The sequence below is a fragment of the Taeniopygia guttata genome, chromosome 11 (assembly GCF_048771995.1).
Source record: "Taeniopygia guttata chromosome 11, bTaeGut7.mat, whole genome shotgun sequence".
Taxonomy (NCBI): Eukaryota; Metazoa; Chordata; class Aves; order Passeriformes; family Estrildidae; genus Taeniopygia; species Taeniopygia guttata.
In genome coordinates, this window is record NC_133036.1 from 5611319 (window position 1) to 5628466 (window position 17148).

The following is a 17148-nucleotide window of genomic DNA, read 5'->3' on the forward strand; positions in this document are numbered from 1 at the left end:
TGCTCCCATTGGAGGCAGTTGCTGTGCCTCTGTGTCCTGCTTTTGGTGGGAAATACAGGGCTTGATGGTGGCTTAGGTCCTCACTACTGCCAGCACTTGATGGCTCGTGGTGTCCCACAAAGCCACGCTGGGGCTACAGCTGCCCTCCACACTCCTGCTGCAGAATTTGTGCAGATATCACCTTCAAATCCAGCTGAGATCACAGGGAGCAAATGGAGATGTCCAAAAATGACCTAGAGGAGTCCTCTGCCAGGTAAAACACCTCCAGCCCAACCTGCAGAGGAACAGCAGCTGCATTATCTGCCACAGAGCAGTTTGTGCCTTAAAACAGCAACGCCTGTGGAAAGTCTTGCCTTTGGCAAACAAAGCACTCCCACTTAGCTGAATGTCAGAGCCCTTCCTGAGTTTTACCTATCTCTGGCAGCAAACCCTTTGCAGAAAAAGCAGAACCTGTCTCTTCAGGGGAGATGTGAGAATATGTAGGCTGTGCCATCACTTCCACCAGCCAAGGTGCCAAATGGCTTCAGGCAATGCCATTTCCTGGGACAAAAGTTTCGTGTTAACCTTGAGAAAACACCATTTGGGGAAGGGCCAGAATACATCCCGACAAACTCAGCATGTTCTGTTCTTGCTAGATCAAACAGATTATTTCAAGCCTTAATTTTTATTTCATTTCCTTGAAATGGGCTTTTTCTTCTAATACAGTATAAGCAAAAACTGAAGTTGCAGTCTGGGATTTTCACCAAATGCATTGTATGGAAACCTGGGGGTTTTCTCTTTAGAAAACTAAAATCCCAACTGGAACCATTGGAATTTCCCACAGCACAGAGATGCCAGATTTCCTCCAGCCTGAAGGAAACTTCAACAAAAAAGATTTCTGAGGCAGTAACAGACTCTTGAGCTTATCTTAATCCTTCAGCTGAGGGAGTTGTCAGGGGAAAATTGTTCTGTCCCCTGGGAGCAAAGATGAAAGAGAAAGTAAAGGTGCAGGATGTACCCGCAGTGCTGTTGTGTCCGCTTCTGAGCTGCCCGGGGCTGGCAGCGGAAAGCCCTGAGACAGGCTGGCTCTTGCAGAGCTGGGGTCTCCTCTCCTGCTCCGGCATCAGCAGGAGCCCGGTGTCTGAGCCCCTGTGCTCATGGATATCAGGCTGTCCTAGCGACAGCACGGCCAGGGCACAGGAGCTGCCTGCAGAGCCACTGGCTCCCTGCTCATCCCTCTCTTGGGTGATGCTCCTTAGAGGCAGCCTGGCCTGGGATCAGAGTGTAGCTGATGAACTCATAACCCTGATCAGCAAATTCTGTCTCTTTTGGCCTGATGGCTGCTGTTGTAAGATGGCTGCCAAAAAGGAAAGGAATAAGTGCTTTGGCATTTCGGGTAATTAATGAGCTTACTGAGCAGCGGGGAGCTGTAGCTGGAGGTGGGGAGAGCTTTACAAGCCTGAGGACAGTGATGCCTTGGCAAGAGCCACATTGGTGGGAGAGGAGGAGGGAGCAGCCGGCCACTGAAAGTCCCTGCCTGAATAATTTGCCAAATAGTCTGGGCTGCTCTGCGTGTGCTGGGAAAAGCGGTAAGTACATGTGGGGAATTCCAGGGACCATCCCGCGCCAAAGCAATCGTATTCCCTCCCCTCTCCCTCTCTTCCCTCCGCCTCCTGTCGTCACCCTGGACACGTGTGAGGACCTGAATAACAGCTAAAGCTCTGTCTCGGCGCTTCACCATCCTGGAATGAGCGGCAGCATCCGTGTTGCTCCGGAGGATGCAATAAGCGGCCGGGAGTGGGAAATACTGCCCGTAATCCCTCCCTGCCTGCCTTTCCTTCTGCCGACCACGGGAACATGAAGGCTGCCTGTCTCCAGACGCTGCTGCTGCTGCTGCGGGCCCTGTGCCTGGTGAGCCTGGCTGGAGGTGAGCCGCGCTCCGCTTGTCCCCACTGTCCCCACTTGTCCCCACTTGTCCCCACACCCCCGGGGACAGCCGGGGAAGGGGGACGGTGGCGCTGCCTCGGGCTGCAGGAGACCTCAGAGCAGGATCGGGCCGGGTTTGGGAAGCGGTGTGAGGGGGGAAGCCAATAAATGGCCGCAATGGTGGCCGCAGGGACACCCGAGCAGCCCCGTGATGGCTTCTGCCAGAGGGCAGGTGGGGAGAGGGCCGGAGACACTTCCTGATAGCCTGTATTAGGAAAAAAAAAAAGCGTTATGTACTTCTTGTCCCCCTTTTTTCACCTCCCTGGGGACGTGGCAGGAAGACTGCAGCCTGGCCAAGGGTGAGTGTGTGAGGAGACTGCACCCTGTCCTGAGGGGGCCGGAGCTGCCATGCCTGTGAGGCGAGGGCTCTGTCACTGCAGTGTGTGTGTGTGTGTGTACCAGGGGAGCCGCTCTCCTGGATAAAGATCTGATCTCTGGATAAAGATCTGTTCTCTGGATAAAGATCTCTGCGAGCTCCGGGCCGTGCTGGGCTCCTCTGGCGGAGCTGGGCTGGCTGTCAGTCAGTGGCCCATGGCACACGTCGCTTGCCACTGCCCAAGGCAGCCCTTCAGCAGGGTGGTGGTGCTGGGCTGTCACGCAGGCTCCCAGCACCGCAGGCAAGGCTGGACTTTGCCCAGAACCAAGGGCTGATCTATTCCCACAATGCAAAGAGCCCCTGAGATCTGTCCTGCTGCCACCAGACCGGTGGGCAGGTGGGGATGGAGCTCCTCCCTCCTCACACCTCTGGGCAGGTTCTCCAGGGCTGGCCCGAGAAAAGGGGACAGCAGGGACACCAGGCAGCTTACCCTGCCCTGGGAACCCGCTGTGCTTGGCTCTGCCTGACTCTGCTCACCCATGGCCAAGCATCCATTTCCCCTACAAAGAGGATACAGGGCTGCCTCTGCTAAAGGCCTGGTGGAGCTCCCTGGGTCTTTTGAGGAACTGTGCTGAAAAGCAGGTGCCAATGGCTCCTAGGAGCAGTGGTCCTGGGCAGAGAAACTCCCAGATCCCTTAGGCAAAGACTCAGATGCAGCTCAGAGAAGTGGGGTTGTGTACCCCAGAAGGAGGGCTCCATGCTCCCTGTGGCATCCCTCTGTCCTTGGAAAGTGCTTTCCAAGCTCCTCCACTCTGGGAGAAACCTTCCAGGAGTTCAGCCAAATGGAAACCATTTGCATTGGTGCCAATAATTGCAAAATCAGTTCAGGGTTGTCAAAGGAACAGATTTGCTTCTCCAAGGAACCGGGCCTTTGGGAGCAGTCAGGGACTGCTTCCCACCGTGCACGTCCCTGGTTACCCACAGGGATGGTGTGGCCCTCTTGTCACTGTGCCTGTTTTGTTGAACTGTGCTCTTGAAAGTGGAGGGCACCAGCAGAATATCCTCTGGCTAATGAGAGCTGATTGGCAAGTCAGCTGCCCTGAATTCCCAGCAGAGAATTCTTGACCCTCAAATGCCACAGAATACATTACTGTGTGAAAAAATAGTTTTGCTTAACTTGACTTGACCAAGAGTTGGAAGTGGCCTTCTGTAGAGGGGCCACAGGAGTGTTTGTTTGGGATTTCTATGCAACCAGAGTTTTCCCCAGTAAATGATTCAGAGTGCTCTTGCATTGATGCTCATTCTTGTACCTGGCACCTGGATCATTCCTAACTGAACTGCATAAAATTCGCCACATTCACTTGGGAATCAGAGGCAACATTTTGTAAGAGACAGCCTGATTGAAACCAGACTCCAATTCCTTTCTTTACGGAGGCCCCAGATAAATCAGGGCTTGTTTTTGTAAATCTTGTCCCCAGGGATGTCAGGAACAAGTTGGCAGGATGTGTTGTGCAAGTGCCTGTTGTGGGAGGCTGGAGGTAGATGCAGGCATGAATGGTCCCAGTGGTGTGACTGGCCTTGCCCCTTGAAGGGGTCAAGAGGGGTTTTATTTTTACACTTTGCAAACTGAAAACTGTATTTCCTGGTGGAAGTTGAAAAGATGTGTTTGGGCAGCTGGGCTGCTGAGATACCTGTGGGAGTGAAGCATCATTCACCAAAAGGTTCTTGCTGTGCACCCTTCTCTGAGCCCAGGGGGTGTTCAGAGACCTGCGAGCAGAGAGGCAGGATGCTCACCTGGAGGGGAAGTCCCACAGGAGGAAGAGATAAGACTGATAGGGAGAGAGCAGAGCACCCTGCCAACTGGTGAGGGTTGCAGCAGGTCTTCGGGGGATGAAGAAATGTATTTTCTGGGCATTGTGCTGAGACCAGTCCTCCTGGTAGCCACAGGGGAAAGGACCTGCAGGTCCAGGGGCTTGGACATCCTACAGGACAAGCTGAAACGCTGTCCTAAAAGTCCACAGTTTTCACAGTGCTTCCCCCCCACCCCCAGTTTTCTGGGTATCTTATTACATGTGTGGGTGCTGTTGTCTTCGTCAGGATCTGTCTTCATCTCAGTTCAGCAGGATTAGAAACTTTTGTGGCAAGCGGATTGGAAACTTTTGTGGCAAGCTTTGGACTCTTCAGTGGAGAAGGGAGAAATGAAACAGTGCTGGTTTTGAGAGGCCCTGATAAAAAGCCAACACTTAATGAGGTGAAATTTTTATTTCAGGGCAACCCAAAGCACCTGTGAAGTGTTCAAACGAGTGCAGAAATTTTACAAGGAGGTTACCGGAGAAGCTGATCAGGAGCTACCGCGAGACTGAACCCGGCTGCGGACGAAGTGCCACCATGTAAGTGCTGCCCCACTTCCCAGTGGGATCAGGGTTAAATGGATGGACAAAGGCACTTGGCAGGACAGGGCAGAGGAACAATGCAAGGAGAGAGCTCATGTGTTCCTCTGAAAGCAGATATTTTGTCTGGAGACAGATCCAGACTTGTGAGCTTGTCTGGAAGTGAGAAACGCTCCATTTCTTTTCCTTGGGGTAATTGTTGTTTTGTGCTTGTGCTGAAGCTCATGCACCATTGACACCATTTTATTGCAGCCCAGGGGGTGGCTTCAAAGTTGCTGGGCTGACTTTGGAAAGTCTCACATCACCCAGTAAATTGCCTTCCATGCGTGTGTGCCCTGGGACAGCTGGTGCCTGTGGAGCTTTCTGTGTCCAAGCAGGACAATGCTTTTGAAAGTAAAAAACTTCTTAGGGGAAAACCCTTCGCCTGTGAGTCATGTTGAGCTGCTGCTCATTCAGTCAGATATCAGAGCACCTGCCTGCCCTTCCTGAAATGAGTCATCCAGACAATACTTGGTGTTTGCTATCTACACACCTTCCCCATAGGTCTGATCAGCTGAAACAGTGTTTTCTTTATTCAGTGAGTGATCCCTTTTTCTTTTCAGACTTATTACTCTGAAGTTCAAGGAGATTTGTGCAGATTCAACGGAAGACTGGGTGAAGAAAATCAAAGACAAACTGGACAGGAAAAAGGCCACAGTGATGCCACCCCATGATGTCACCTCAGCAGAAGAGCCTGGTAGCATTGAGAAACATGTTGGTCTTCCAGAATTGGCTCCATCTGAAGCCACTGCTCCAACTGGTTTCTTCCAAGGGACTGGAACAACAGTTAGGGAGAGAATACGTGTTGCTGCTGCCACGACAGAGGTGTCCAGCAAGCCCCCACTGGGCAGGCAGGACCCCACCCAGCTCCCTGCAGGATCCACCCCCGTGACACAGGAAGAGGCTGCACACCCTGAGATCACTCCAGAAGCAAAGGGAGAGTCCTTAAATTCTCCTGCGTCTTCAGCAACCATTGCAGCAGGCGTGGGCTCCAGCCAGCACACCCCAGGCCCCACTGCTCAAGATACAGCTTCTCCTGACTCAAACTCACACCTGAGGGCTGCTGCTGGAAGATCAAACCAGCCTGAACTTTCTACCAGTGGATGCCTGGACCCTGCAAGAGCCAGAGCCAACACACCAGACACTGCTTCCAGCAGTTCTAGGTCAGGTCTCCCCTCCATCTGGGACAGTATGAAGACCACAACAGTCACAGAGACAACACCACAGACTACTTCAGTTTCTACTCTGAGCTCCACCACTGCCATAGACAAAGCTGCTTCTGTCCATACCAACAGGGTTGTCAGTCCCTCTGCAAATGTGTTTGGCACTACAACATTTGATCATTCATTGCCTGTAGGGAAGCAGGAGCCTTCAGACACAGTAGGTTTTACTCACCAGGCATTGTCAGGCCAAGCCAGGGTGCAGGTGATCACAGTCAGGCCAAACAATCTGCCTCTGCCCAGCTTCTTGTCAAAATCTGAAATGCACTTTGTCATCCCAGTTTCTGTGGTGTGTGGACTGATGGTTGGCAGTGTTGCTCTTGTGTGGGTGTATCTGAAATTTGGGGTCAAACCAGAAGAAACGTCAAGAGAAATGGTGCAGGGCTTGCTCTACCAGCAGGCAGGACATCAAGACAATGTCTATCCAATGGAAGTAATATGAACATTTCTGGCCTCACCTGTATGTGTGTTGATCCAGGAAAGCTGTTCATGCTGAACTGGTGACCAGCAGGAAGCAAGCCTGGGAATAAAAATTACAGAGAAAACTGATTTTTTGGTAGAGCAGAATGCCCAATAATATATCTACTTCATCATTGACCAATCACAGTGTTTTGGAAATAAGGGAGACACTTCTTTTCTACTGCCACTGTTCTGTACAAAGGCTGTGGCTGTTTTATTGCTGTTGCTCTTTGCCAGGTGATGTGGTTTTCCAAGTCTCTGTTGGGAATTTTTCTGTGGTTCATCGTGGCCTAGGCAAGAGGCCACTCACTCACCCACACTGCTGGACTTGGGCTCAGCCACCTTGAGAAATAGCACCAAACCCACACAATTTGCACTTAAACTCTCTGCTGCTTCTTCCTTTGCACTTCAGGTCTCTGCTCTGTCAGACCAAGACTGAAGCTGGTGGCCAGCTGGGTGCTGGCTCTCCTTGGGCTGATGGAATTTACTCCCATCATTTTCTCTTGCTGGAGACATGGGGGATAGCCCAGCTTCTCAGAAATAGTTGACCAACACTGCATCTGATCAGGGGACTGAAGGTCAGTGCTACAGATCTTCTATTCAGAGAAGCTGGCAACTTCTACTTATCCTCTGTCTATCTCCTCCGTGAAATCAGGCCCTTCCTTTTAGCAGCTATGGGTATTTCTTCTTGCAGATGAATTCTGAGAGCTGGTTCTTGGTAAATCAATGCAATAAACTCCTTCTGCCAGCTGATGCACCTTGTGTCCACCTGCATCCATCACCAGGACAGGATAATGCTGATGAATCTTCACAAATGGGAGAAATCAAGAAGTCACCCAATAATTTTGCTATTCCTGTGTTATCATTGGAACATTTTTGCTGTTCTCTGCAAGCACAAAACCCAAGAAATGTGGAGCTAAAGGCAATCTTGGATGTAGTCATGAAGGAATTACTCTACTGCAGCAGACATAACATCCTTTTGATCTCGTTTTCTCTCTAGAAATAAGCACATTTTCTGATCCACACAAAAAAAAAAAAAAAAAAAGAAAAAGAAAAAAAGCAGCACAAAATGCTTGTTCATGGTCCTATACTTCAGCCATATTTTACTTTTTCCATTTTGGATAGCACTGATCACCAGCCTATGAAAGCACTGTAACAGAACCAGGCTTTTTTAAACCCCAAATTGATTTTGATTTTTATATATCCTGACATTGCTGTACATAAGTGTTATGTTTTATCTGTGGTCAAGCCCTTATTAAACTTTGTCTCCAGGATGAGTTCTGCTGGGGCGTGCAAAGGTCTTCATGATATGATGCTTTGTAAGTAGATACACATCAAGGGTCGGATCCTAACCAACCTCAGTGGATCAGATCCCTAAGTACAAATATGCATGCAGAAAATAAAAGCAAGATCAGCAAGAAAAAAGCAAGAAAATAATAAGCAAGATCGTAAAAAATGATGGGCCAGCTGTAAAGCAGAGCTTGAGAAATGTGACCTGTTAGATCTGTCAGATTGCACCTTCAGGACATCCATGCAGCCCTGCAGGGGGAGAGGACAAACTACAACTGTGCTTGCTTTCTGCCATCACACATCCCTTACTTCTGCATTTTGTTGACTCGAGGGATTCCTCTCAGCCTTTGCAAGTACGGGATGCAATCAGATTAATTTCAATGATTAATTTGGAGTGAGATCCTTCCTTGTGCAGCAGCTCAGCTGTGGAACTCTGTCTGGGGTTGATTTTCCTAGAGGGTAAATCTGGCTCTGCCAGTGCCACCTCCCCTGGCACCCCACTTGTGCACAGCTGGAACTCGTGAGGTGATGTACTGAGGCATTATTTTTATATGAAACACTAGAAATGTTATTTTTGTAAAAAGGTTTTATAGCTTTTTGAATGTATGTAATGTCCTGTTTGAGCAGCTTGGAGTCGAGACCTTTTTGGCAGCACTGGAAAACACTGTGCCTTGTCTATTTTGTTGTGGGTCTTAGATGGCTTGTGCATGTCCATGGCAGCTGGATCACTCCCCAGGCCCCTCAGCAGATGGAGTGGACACTTGTCTGCTGCAGGTGAAGTGCTTGTCTTGCAGCAGTGCTGGGGAGATGGGTGTGCACCAGCCAGATCACTTGGAGTCCCACCAGTCTTGGGAAGGACACTGCTTCCAGCTCCAGCACTAGCTCCCACCATCTCCCAGCTGCCTGATCCCACTGGAGCTCATCAGGAGCTGCTTCTCCAGGCTGGCCCTGTCCTTGTGTGTTCCCTGCTCCCCTCTCCTGTCCCTTGGCTGTTTGCAGGCAGGGTGCTGGCACTCTCACAGGGGACAGCTGAAACTCTCACAGGGGGACTCTGCTGTTCCTCTCTGCAATGGGCAGTCTGGGAGGGAGGGAGGATGGAGCCCGTGGGTGTCACCCATTCCTGGGGGTTAAAACACCACTTGCTGTAGAGCACAGTGACTGTTAGAAGCTCCAGTTCATTTGTGTATTGAGTGTGTGCATGAGATAAGAGCTGTACATTTTTATAGAACTAAAAGTAATAAAGTCTTTATGTTAAAAACTTTCACGTCAAAAACTTTCAGCTTTCAAGTCCTTATATTAAAAACTCAGAACTTTCAATTTTCAAGTCCTTATGTTAAAAACTCAGGGGATTGAGCCTTCAGCTGGGTTACCAAGCCTGGTCCCTGCAAAGGTGAACCCCTATGATTGAGCACTCTGGAAAGCATCCCAGCATCACCAAGAGATGGCAAAGCTGGAACAGCTGGATGTGGCCAGGTTATTGCTCCGTCTCATTTAAGGGTTTTGATCTTGCAGATGTTTGTAGGAAATTCCTCACAGGGATTTGTGTTTTCCACCTTACTAAGGCAATAGAGAAAACTGGACTTTTGCATTGCTTAAGCAAAGCTGAGGTCAAACAGCAGCTCAGGGAGAGCAAACGTTCCAAGTCTGTTCTGTAAGGGGCCAAGAGCTGAGATGGGACCTCTCCCACCCCAGCCAGGGCTTGGGCTGCCCGTGTGTGCTACTCTGGTGCTGGAGAGGTGGGAAGAGCAACTCAATGAAGGAGTCAGTTCTCAGGGGTTTGCCTGGAGTGGGGAGCTGGCAGGAGCAAGAGGTGAGTGTGTTCCCTACATTTCAGGAGCTCTCATCCCAACCATCTCTCGGTCCTGTGCCCTTCTAGGTAGGTGCAGAAGTCAATGAAAATTTCCTGCAGCTGAGTCACAGGCTCAGAAAGGTCATCTGGGGGATAACGTAACTCTAAGAAAATGAAAGCACTTTTTATTTTTTAAATTTCATTTCTCCGCTGTTGTGAGAGACGAGGAAGGAGGGGGCGGTGCAAACCAGCCAGGCCTGACAGGATGAATCATTTCCGACCATTTTCCACCAAGGAATTTTTAGGCAGAGCTGGCACCAGCAGGGCTGTCTGGGGGCTGCTCCTCTGGAGTTTTTGGGTGCCCCTGGGCTGTGGGTGGCACACGCTCCCTGGCTTTGCTGGTGTTGGTGTCTGGTGCAGGGAAGGACCTTGTGCCAAGGGTGTCCCTCCACACACCTTCCCCTGGAGCTCCATGGGCTGCCTCAGGGGAAGAGTTTGGTCCAGGGGATAACAAATGCCACGTCTGTTCTGCTCAGGGGGATGAGAGTTGCAGTCTGCACCTGGTGTGAAAGGTGCATGTCCTGCCTTGATGCTTCCCCACAGCCCACAGGAGATGGGGGATCCATGGTCATGAAGGGCTCTCTCAGCCCTTACTAGCCCACATCTTTCATCTCCAGCTCCACAACATCTCCACCAAGTCATTAGCAGCTGCTTTGTGAGAAGGAGAAGTCCCTGGGTCTCCTCACAGACTCACCTTCATGTCCGCACACCAAATGTCAGGCCTTGAGGGCACTAATTGGCCATAATCATCCTGGCCAGCCTCATCTGTGGCTGCACACCACCTCTCAATCCTCTGCCCAAGCCTCAGGAGCCCCATCTAAGCTCAGCTCTGAGTCTCTGCTCCCTGCTGTGCTGTGAGTGCTGCTCTGCTGTCCTGGCTCTGATCCAGTCTCTTGGACAGACCGTGGGTACCTTGTCTCCTGGCTGGATGGATCCCTGTTTCTGTCCCCATTCCCTGTTACTGCTGAGGAGATTCCCCCAGCCTTCCCAAATGGATTCTGGGTTTGGTTCCTTATCTTGGTGTGCCTGGGGCCACTGCTGGAGGCTCTGGGCCCTGTGCTCAGACCCTGGGGCTGTCACCTCGCTGGTGAGGACCCTGCCAGTGCTGGGGCCACCCTTGGCTCCTGCCATGTCCCCTCCCACTGCTCCTGCCAGGGAGACACCTCTGCCATTATCTCCTCCAAGCTCTGACTTCTCCCCAGGGTGGTGTGTGAGGTGAAGAAGAGAAGATGCCACGTCCATCCTCTCTGGTTTGGGCTGTGATTTATGACAGGCCTCAGCACGGTTGCTCTCCTGTGAAATGTTGCACACAAGAGCTCTCATGCTTGGGGCAGCCTCTGGTGATGCACCATCACTTTCACCCTGCTGGCTCAGCACAAGGCAGGATAAACAGGGTAAACAGCCTCAGTTCTGCTGCGTGGCTGTGGTTCTGCTGGGCTCTGTGTGCTTGATCTCCCCTTCTATGAGAATTGTGTCCCTGTTGGTGTCACTGCAGGGGCTGCTCTTGTTGCTGAAATCCCCTGGGTAACGCAGAGGTTGTTGGGACCTCTCTGGTGACTGTCACGGGTGATGGAGGAAGGCTCATTTCTTAAAACTTCAGAATTAACCCTGGAATTCTGCCACAAACCAAATCATTTAATAAAGAAGAAGATATAAGTGAGAGTCACCTCCAAGGAGGGATGTGATGTCAGCTTGCTGACTCTGGCCATAACCCCATCATAAACACATTTCCATTACAACATCTAGGTGCCTTAACGTGTCTTGCTCATCACATTCATTAACTGCATTTATTTTTCTGATTGCTGGGGTTTTATTCTAATCAAACACTAAGGAGCAGATAAATTCATAATTTGTTCTAGTGCCATCTTGAAATTATCAGGACTAACTCTATTCAGAATTAAATCACTAAAAATTAGACTGGAATTGCTTCCATGTCCTTTTTTTTTTTTTTTTTTTTTTGTTATCTCAGCTGTGCTTTAAAAGCTGAGCTGAATCATCTGTCTGCTGCTTCCTTAAACTCAAGGAGCTCTAAAAGGCTCAAGGTTGAAAAAAGGAGCCTGAAGTCCCCATTAGGCATCATTTCCCCTGATTGCTACCCCACACAGAAGCCTCTCCAGCACAGAGTCTCCCTCACACCCCAGGTCCATCAGTGACTTCACCCTGAGGTAGCTGGTTGACTTCACTGGATAAAAATGGAAAAATATTTCATATTTAGTGTGTTTGAGGAAGCTGACATCAGATCTATTATTTCATCTTCCCTAGCAAGATAAGGGCACTTCCAGTTTCAGGGGCAGGTGCCTCTTCTTGGCTGTATTTGTGAGGGTCCCCTGCATGCCCATGGTGAGTTCCTGCTCTGTCCCTGTGGACTGTCAGTGTTGTGATGCTCGACTGGTGGGAAGAATGATGATGATGAGCAGAACTCCATGGTATCAGAAGGTTTATGAATTGCTTTATAATACTATAACTATTACACTAATAAGAACTATATAATTTCTGACAAAAATTTGTGACTCTCTGCTGATAGTCCTGACAACAGATGTGTCTTAATTGGTCAATCAATTTAAAACACCATCACTACAATCTAATCAAGTAATTACCTCGGGTCAGCAATCTCTATGACACATTCCACATGTGCACAACAAGGAGCAGCAGCGAGATAAGAATTGTTTTGATCATTCTTTTCTCTGTTTGTCTCTCAGTAAAAATCCTGAGGAAGCTAAGTCTGTCTCTGTTCAGAGGATGTGTGAATAGCACATGTGAGTGCCCAGTGAGTGCAGACAGAACCTGGGGAAGGGCTCCTGGACTGAGCCTTCCTGCAGCCTCCGTGCCTCGTGACTCCAGGCAGAGCTTCCTGCACAGGAACTCAGATCACCAACTTATAGCACTTGGGAGTCCCCAGTGTCTGTCTGCAGGAAGCAGACTTTGGAAGGGATGCTCATTTTCTAATTTTAGAGTGCTTTTCCAGGCTGTTGGACATGCCAGGGCTGTTCCTGGAATCACAGGGATTTTGGGAAGGAAGAAGAGAATCACCTTTGGTTGGTGATTGTGTCCTGAGTCGAACAGGGCTTCACTACGGAGCTGTGGAGACCCTGGAGGGAGCACCCCAAAGAACTGTGAAGGAGCTTTACCGGCAGAAAGGGCAAAGAGGATTTAAAGAAGCCAAATAAGGATGTCTCATCTTGGAAATGGAAACTATTCAAAGTGACTGAGTAGAACAGAAGAAATCAGGGAAAACTTACTCCAAACCCTCTTTGGGGACAGGTTTCAGGCACTGAGTGATGCCCCTTTTCTCCTGCCTTGCAGCCCAGCTGCTCTTGCCGTGCCTTCCCAAGTGCAGGATGTCTGTGCTTGTTTTCCAGCACAGCTGAAACCACTGAGACCCCAAACCCAGCTCAGGGCTGTTCTGCCCTGCTCCCTTGTCCCCTCACAGGCACCATTGCTGGCAAAGCTGCATCTGATGGGTTCCCTCGGCCTCCCTTCACCTCTTCCTGCAGAATAACAAGATTCTGCTCATTTTTTGTGTAAACAAGCACATTCTCCAGAGTCAATTCAAATGAAAGAAAAACTTGGGCTGGCAGGGGGGCTTTCCAGCACTTAACAATTCCTGCTTGCACATCAGCCTTTCCCTTTCCTAAGTGTAAAAGAAGAAACATTAAAAGTTCTCCAGGGAGTTGTGAATCATCTGGCTTCCACAGACATGGTTTCAAATCCTGAGAAAAGGGAAGCAGAGCATCCTAGGCCAGATCTTTGGCCAGAAAAAGAAACACAGATCTGCAGGAGCTTCTGAAGGTCCATCCAGAGCAGTGGATCTTGAGCCTCCATCAGCAGGAAATGTGTCTGACAATGCTGGGCTTGGGGAGAACTGAGCATGACCAGAGCAGTTCTCAGCATTGGGTGGTTTTTATCCCAAATATTTTAGAAGGCATCCAGAGATGACAGTCCCAGGCACAACATCCTGCTCCAGAGAGTGACTGGAGGTGCCAGTGTGAAGAAGGGCTTGAGGTGGCCCCTTGGGTAGTTCACAGGGAGTGAGGGAGGACTGTGGTGCCAAGGGATCTGCATGGGAGCCCACTGCTCCATGCATCCCCTTAGAGTCTGGCTAAAAGGAGAGAAAGGTGAAAAAAGTGTCCGAGCTGAGCAAGGACCTACAGAGGGGCTCCTGAGACCTTCAGAAGATCTGAAGAAAGGGGAGCCCAGCACAAGGGGGGAGAACTGTCCCCCAGGTTAACACAGAGGGGCTGACCCCTTTCAGCAGGTCCCTGCAGGGTCTGGGATGCCTCAAGGCTGTGGAGGGAAGAAGGTGATGAAAAGACACCCAAAATCTTTGAACAGTAACTTTTCCATTCATTCTCCTCAGCCTGGTGCTGACTCCTGCCCTGCCCTGAAGCCAGGGCTAAGCCAACCTGTCCACAAGGAAAGGCTCAGCTACACCCCACCTCACTGCCCAGTTACAAACAGGGATTTTTGGTGGAAAACTTGGGTTCCTCTCCATAGTACCAACATGGAATGTGATAAAATTTCTGCTGGTATTTGCCAACTTGCCACTTTCAAGCCACAGGGGGCTGGTGGCAGCAGCAGTCACAGCAGTCACTGTGCTTCTGTTGAATGCTTTCCAGGATTCACAAGCCATCCAGGCATCTCCAGCACATTTGTATTGGCTCTGGGCTGAGTGACCTTGCATGGAACACCAAGCTTTGCCTTTCCTATGGCTATGAACTCCTCTCTGAAGGCCCAGGATCTCTTGAGTTTACATCTGCAGAGAGGAGGATTTCACTTCCTTTGTGACTTTCCCTGTGTGGGTGAACAGAGAAGTTGACACAATTTACTTAGTCTTTCCAGGTATTCTGTCTGTAACCCTAATCCCATGTGATATGGAAATCCCCAGGGGCAAAGAAGCAGTAGTTTATCCTTGAATCAAGAACCTGACTAGGAAATTATTAGGAAAGGGGATGACTGGGGAGGAGCAGAGAGGATATATTGCAGCAGCTCCTCGCCTGAGCACAGAGTTGAGCTCTCCCAACGAGGCAGAGCAGCATCCTGCAAGGAAGAGCCCTGCCAAAGCCACCATGCTCACCTCAAGGACAGCCCTGCTGCTCCTTGGGCTCCTCACCCTCTCGCCACGCTCCGATGCAGGTAAAAGCACCTCGTGGGTCACTGCTGCTGGCTGGGACCTGGGGCTGTCCCACCGGGGTGGGCAGGAAGGAAACCCCAGTGTGGAGCAGGGATGCTGCTGCTGGCAGGAGGAGCAACCTGGCCAGGGCAGAGCAACACATCCTGGGGTGCAGGGAGGGCTGCAGACTGCTCCTGGGGCTGGGTGGCTGTGGCAGGGCTGCTGCAGGGCTGAGTGATAACCTGGAGCATCCTCCTGCCCTGGGAAGGAAGGAGAAGGACACCTGGGGCTCCTCATGGCAGCATTTGCAGAGCTTGGGGGATGTTGTGTTCATCAGCCCTGTCCTGGGGGAAGGTCCTGAAGAGAAGCTGCCTCCAGAGCCAGCCTGACCATGCCTCTCTGTTTCCTGCAGCCCCTTACTCTCCAGCCGAGTGCTGCTTCGACTACGTAAAGGGCGTTCTCCGGCTGGAAATCCTCGTGGGCTTCTACTCAACTTCCAAGGAATGTTTTTTGCCAGCAATTGTGTAAGTGCTGGTAACTTCCCTACTGCTGTGTTGTCTCCTGGGCTGCCATGGGTTCAGCTCATCTGTTCCATCTGGGGACAAGACAGGGACAGGCCTGTGTCACCTCCATGATCTTCCAGCACGAAGAGGGGAGGACGTGACTGCCTGGGCACTTCTACAAGGCCCTTGCAGCTCTGAATGCTCTGCTCAGGCTCTAGAGGTGCTGGGCTGCAGGATGAGCTGCTTGTAGGACACCAGGAACCCAGGGGAGGCACAGGGATGAAGGGAAAGGAGAAAGGGGAGGGAGGATGGTGTGGGTGTAAGTGGAATCACAGATGTCTTTCCTCACCAAGCTCCACCTTTAACCGTGGCAGGTTTGACACCAAGAAAAAAGCCAAGATCTGTGCAAACCCAGAGGAGAAATGGGTGAAGAGAGCAGTTAGAGTGCTTCTAAAGAAGAAAGGACTTCATGCCCCGTGATGTGGAGTGGGTGCCCTGGTTCAGGCTACCCAACATCCCGGTGGGACGGAAGGTTTGCGGTCGCCCTCCCAGAAGGAGTTCAGGATGTTCAGCTCCTGGGAGAGGACATGGAGTCCCCAGAGCCCTGAGCTGCATCCACAGCTGGGCACCAGCTCCTGGAGTGCTGCTGGCCCAGCTGCACCTGCCTGCTGATCACAGCCACAAAATAAAGGTTACTCCATGTGGTATGGGACAGTGGTGTCCTTTCCTCTCCCAGCCCCAGAGCCGTGCTGCTGCCAGAGCTGGGCTGGGATGGTGGCTCTGCCCACCACCTCTCAGGGCAGGAAGGGAGGGGGTGGATGGGACTCCAAGGGGACTCTAAAGGGGCTGGAGACTCCTCTGAGGGTTTTTAGGTGCAAAACTGCCATCGGTTTCAGGCTTGGAGGTTTCAGCCTGTCCCATTTGCTGTCCTGTGGAGGAGCACAGCCTGTCTACCACGTGTGCCCAGGCCTGTGGTGTCTCAGCTGGGCTGCAGAGGAAGGGTTTCTCTGCAGAGCTCCCTGGGCAGGAAGGACACACAGGAGAGGCTGGATCAGACAAGGGATTCCTGCACATACAGCCCTGGAAATTTTGCCCCTGCCAGGGGCCGTGGAAATCTCAGCAGTGATCCCTGCCAGGGCTTTGGGAGGGGGAGCAGAACTGGAAGGGCAAGAGTGAGGAAAGTCATGAGTTAAAGACAGTTTAATAAATAAAGCAAATCTGGCACACAAATAAAGCAAAGCAAGAGATGAATTCTCTCCTTCCCATGGGTGAGTAGGTGTTCAGCCATGGGGAGCAGAGCAGGACTCCTTCATGGGTAACAGTGACCTGAGAAGACAAATGCTGCAACTCTGAATGTCCCTCTACTTCCTCCTTCTTTCCCTGTGACAGCCCAGTAAGGGGGAAAGGAAAGGAGAACAGTGAAAAAAAGAAACCTACCCAAAAAGCTCCACCAAGTGATAAAGAAACCATCGCTTGCCACCAGCCCAGATGATGCTCCTGGGGAAGGGGATTTTGGCAGCAGCAGCTCCAGGGATATTTTCCCAGCAGAGGCAAAACCCATCCAGAGCTGAGGGGTGGTGCTGACACGCTGCAGGTCTGGAACCTGAGGTGTCACAGGCACCAAGGAGGTGGAGAACTCTGGGTGCACCAGGAGAGGCTTCAGCCTGCAGAAGCCTCTTCAGCTGCTGCCTTTCCACTTCAGGGGTCACTGCTTGGACTTGGTGCCCTCTCCTGCTGGGATGCAGCCCAGACCTCGGGGCTCTGGGTGGGGCAGGTCCAGCTGGACACCAGCATTTATCATGGACAAGCAGTTCATGTTCTCCGTTAAAGTATTAGATTTTGTGATTATCCACTCAAAACCCAAAGCATTTTATGAGGAGTCAGAGAATATTTCCCACCTCTATGGTGCTTTTTTTTTTTCTTTTTGGTCCATGCCTATCCATTTTAATTTCGAAAGCAGGGGCTTTCCTCAGTTAGAAAGTTTGTATTCAATTATTAATTACAGTG

General features: G+C 50.8%; 2 protein-coding genes across 2 annotated transcripts; both read left to right on the forward strand.

The window, feature by feature from the left end:
- The first annotated feature begins 1625 nt into the window (after positions 1-1625).
- On the forward strand, positions 1626-8952 carry LOC100227074 (uncharacterized). The gene is made up of 3 exons (XM_002195769.7): positions 1626-1906; positions 4551-4671; positions 5274-8952. Exons 1-3 carry the CDS (start codon positions 1837-1839, stop codon positions 6370-6372), a joined length of 1290 nt encoding a protein of 429 aa, XP_002195805.4. The 5' UTR covers positions 1626-1836; the 3' UTR covers positions 6373-8952.
- Positions 8953-14481: 5529 nt separating this feature from the next.
- LOC140684877 (C-C motif chemokine 5-like) lies at positions 14482-15870 on the forward strand. The gene is made up of 3 exons (XM_072934457.1): positions 14482-14661; positions 15051-15162; positions 15516-15870. Exons 1-3 carry the CDS (start codon positions 14595-14597, stop codon positions 15619-15621), a joined length of 285 nt encoding a protein of 94 aa, XP_072790558.1. The 5' UTR covers positions 14482-14594; the 3' UTR covers positions 15622-15870.
- The last annotated feature ends 1278 nt before the right edge of the window (positions 15871-17148 follow it).

Excerpts from the sequence above, each read along its gene's own strand:
- LOC140684877 (XM_072934457.1), top strand. The coding sequence starts at position 14,595 with ATGCTCACCTCAAGGACAGCCCTGCTGCTCCTTGGGCTCCTCACCCTC. Across the intron at positions 14,662-15,050 it reads CTCGCCACGCTCCGATGCAG|CCCCTTACTCTCCAGCCGAG; the intron begins GTAAAAGCACCT and ends TGTTTCCTGCAG. Across the intron at positions 15,163-15,515 it reads TGTTTTTTGCCAGCAATTGT|GTTTGACACCAAGAAAAAAG; the intron begins GTAAGTGCTGGT and ends TAACCGTGGCAG.
- LOC100227074 (XM_002195769.7), top strand. The coding sequence starts at position 1,837 with ATGAAGGCTGCCTGTCTCCAGACGCTGCTGCTGCTGCTGCGGGCCCTG. Across the intron at positions 1,907-4,550 it reads CCTGGTGAGCCTGGCTGGAG|GGCAACCCAAAGCACCTGTG; the intron begins GTGAGCCGCGCT and ends TTTTTATTTCAG. Across the intron at positions 4,672-5,273 it reads TGCGGACGAAGTGCCACCAT|ACTTATTACTCTGAAGTTCA; the intron begins GTAAGTGCTGCC and ends TTTTCTTTTCAG.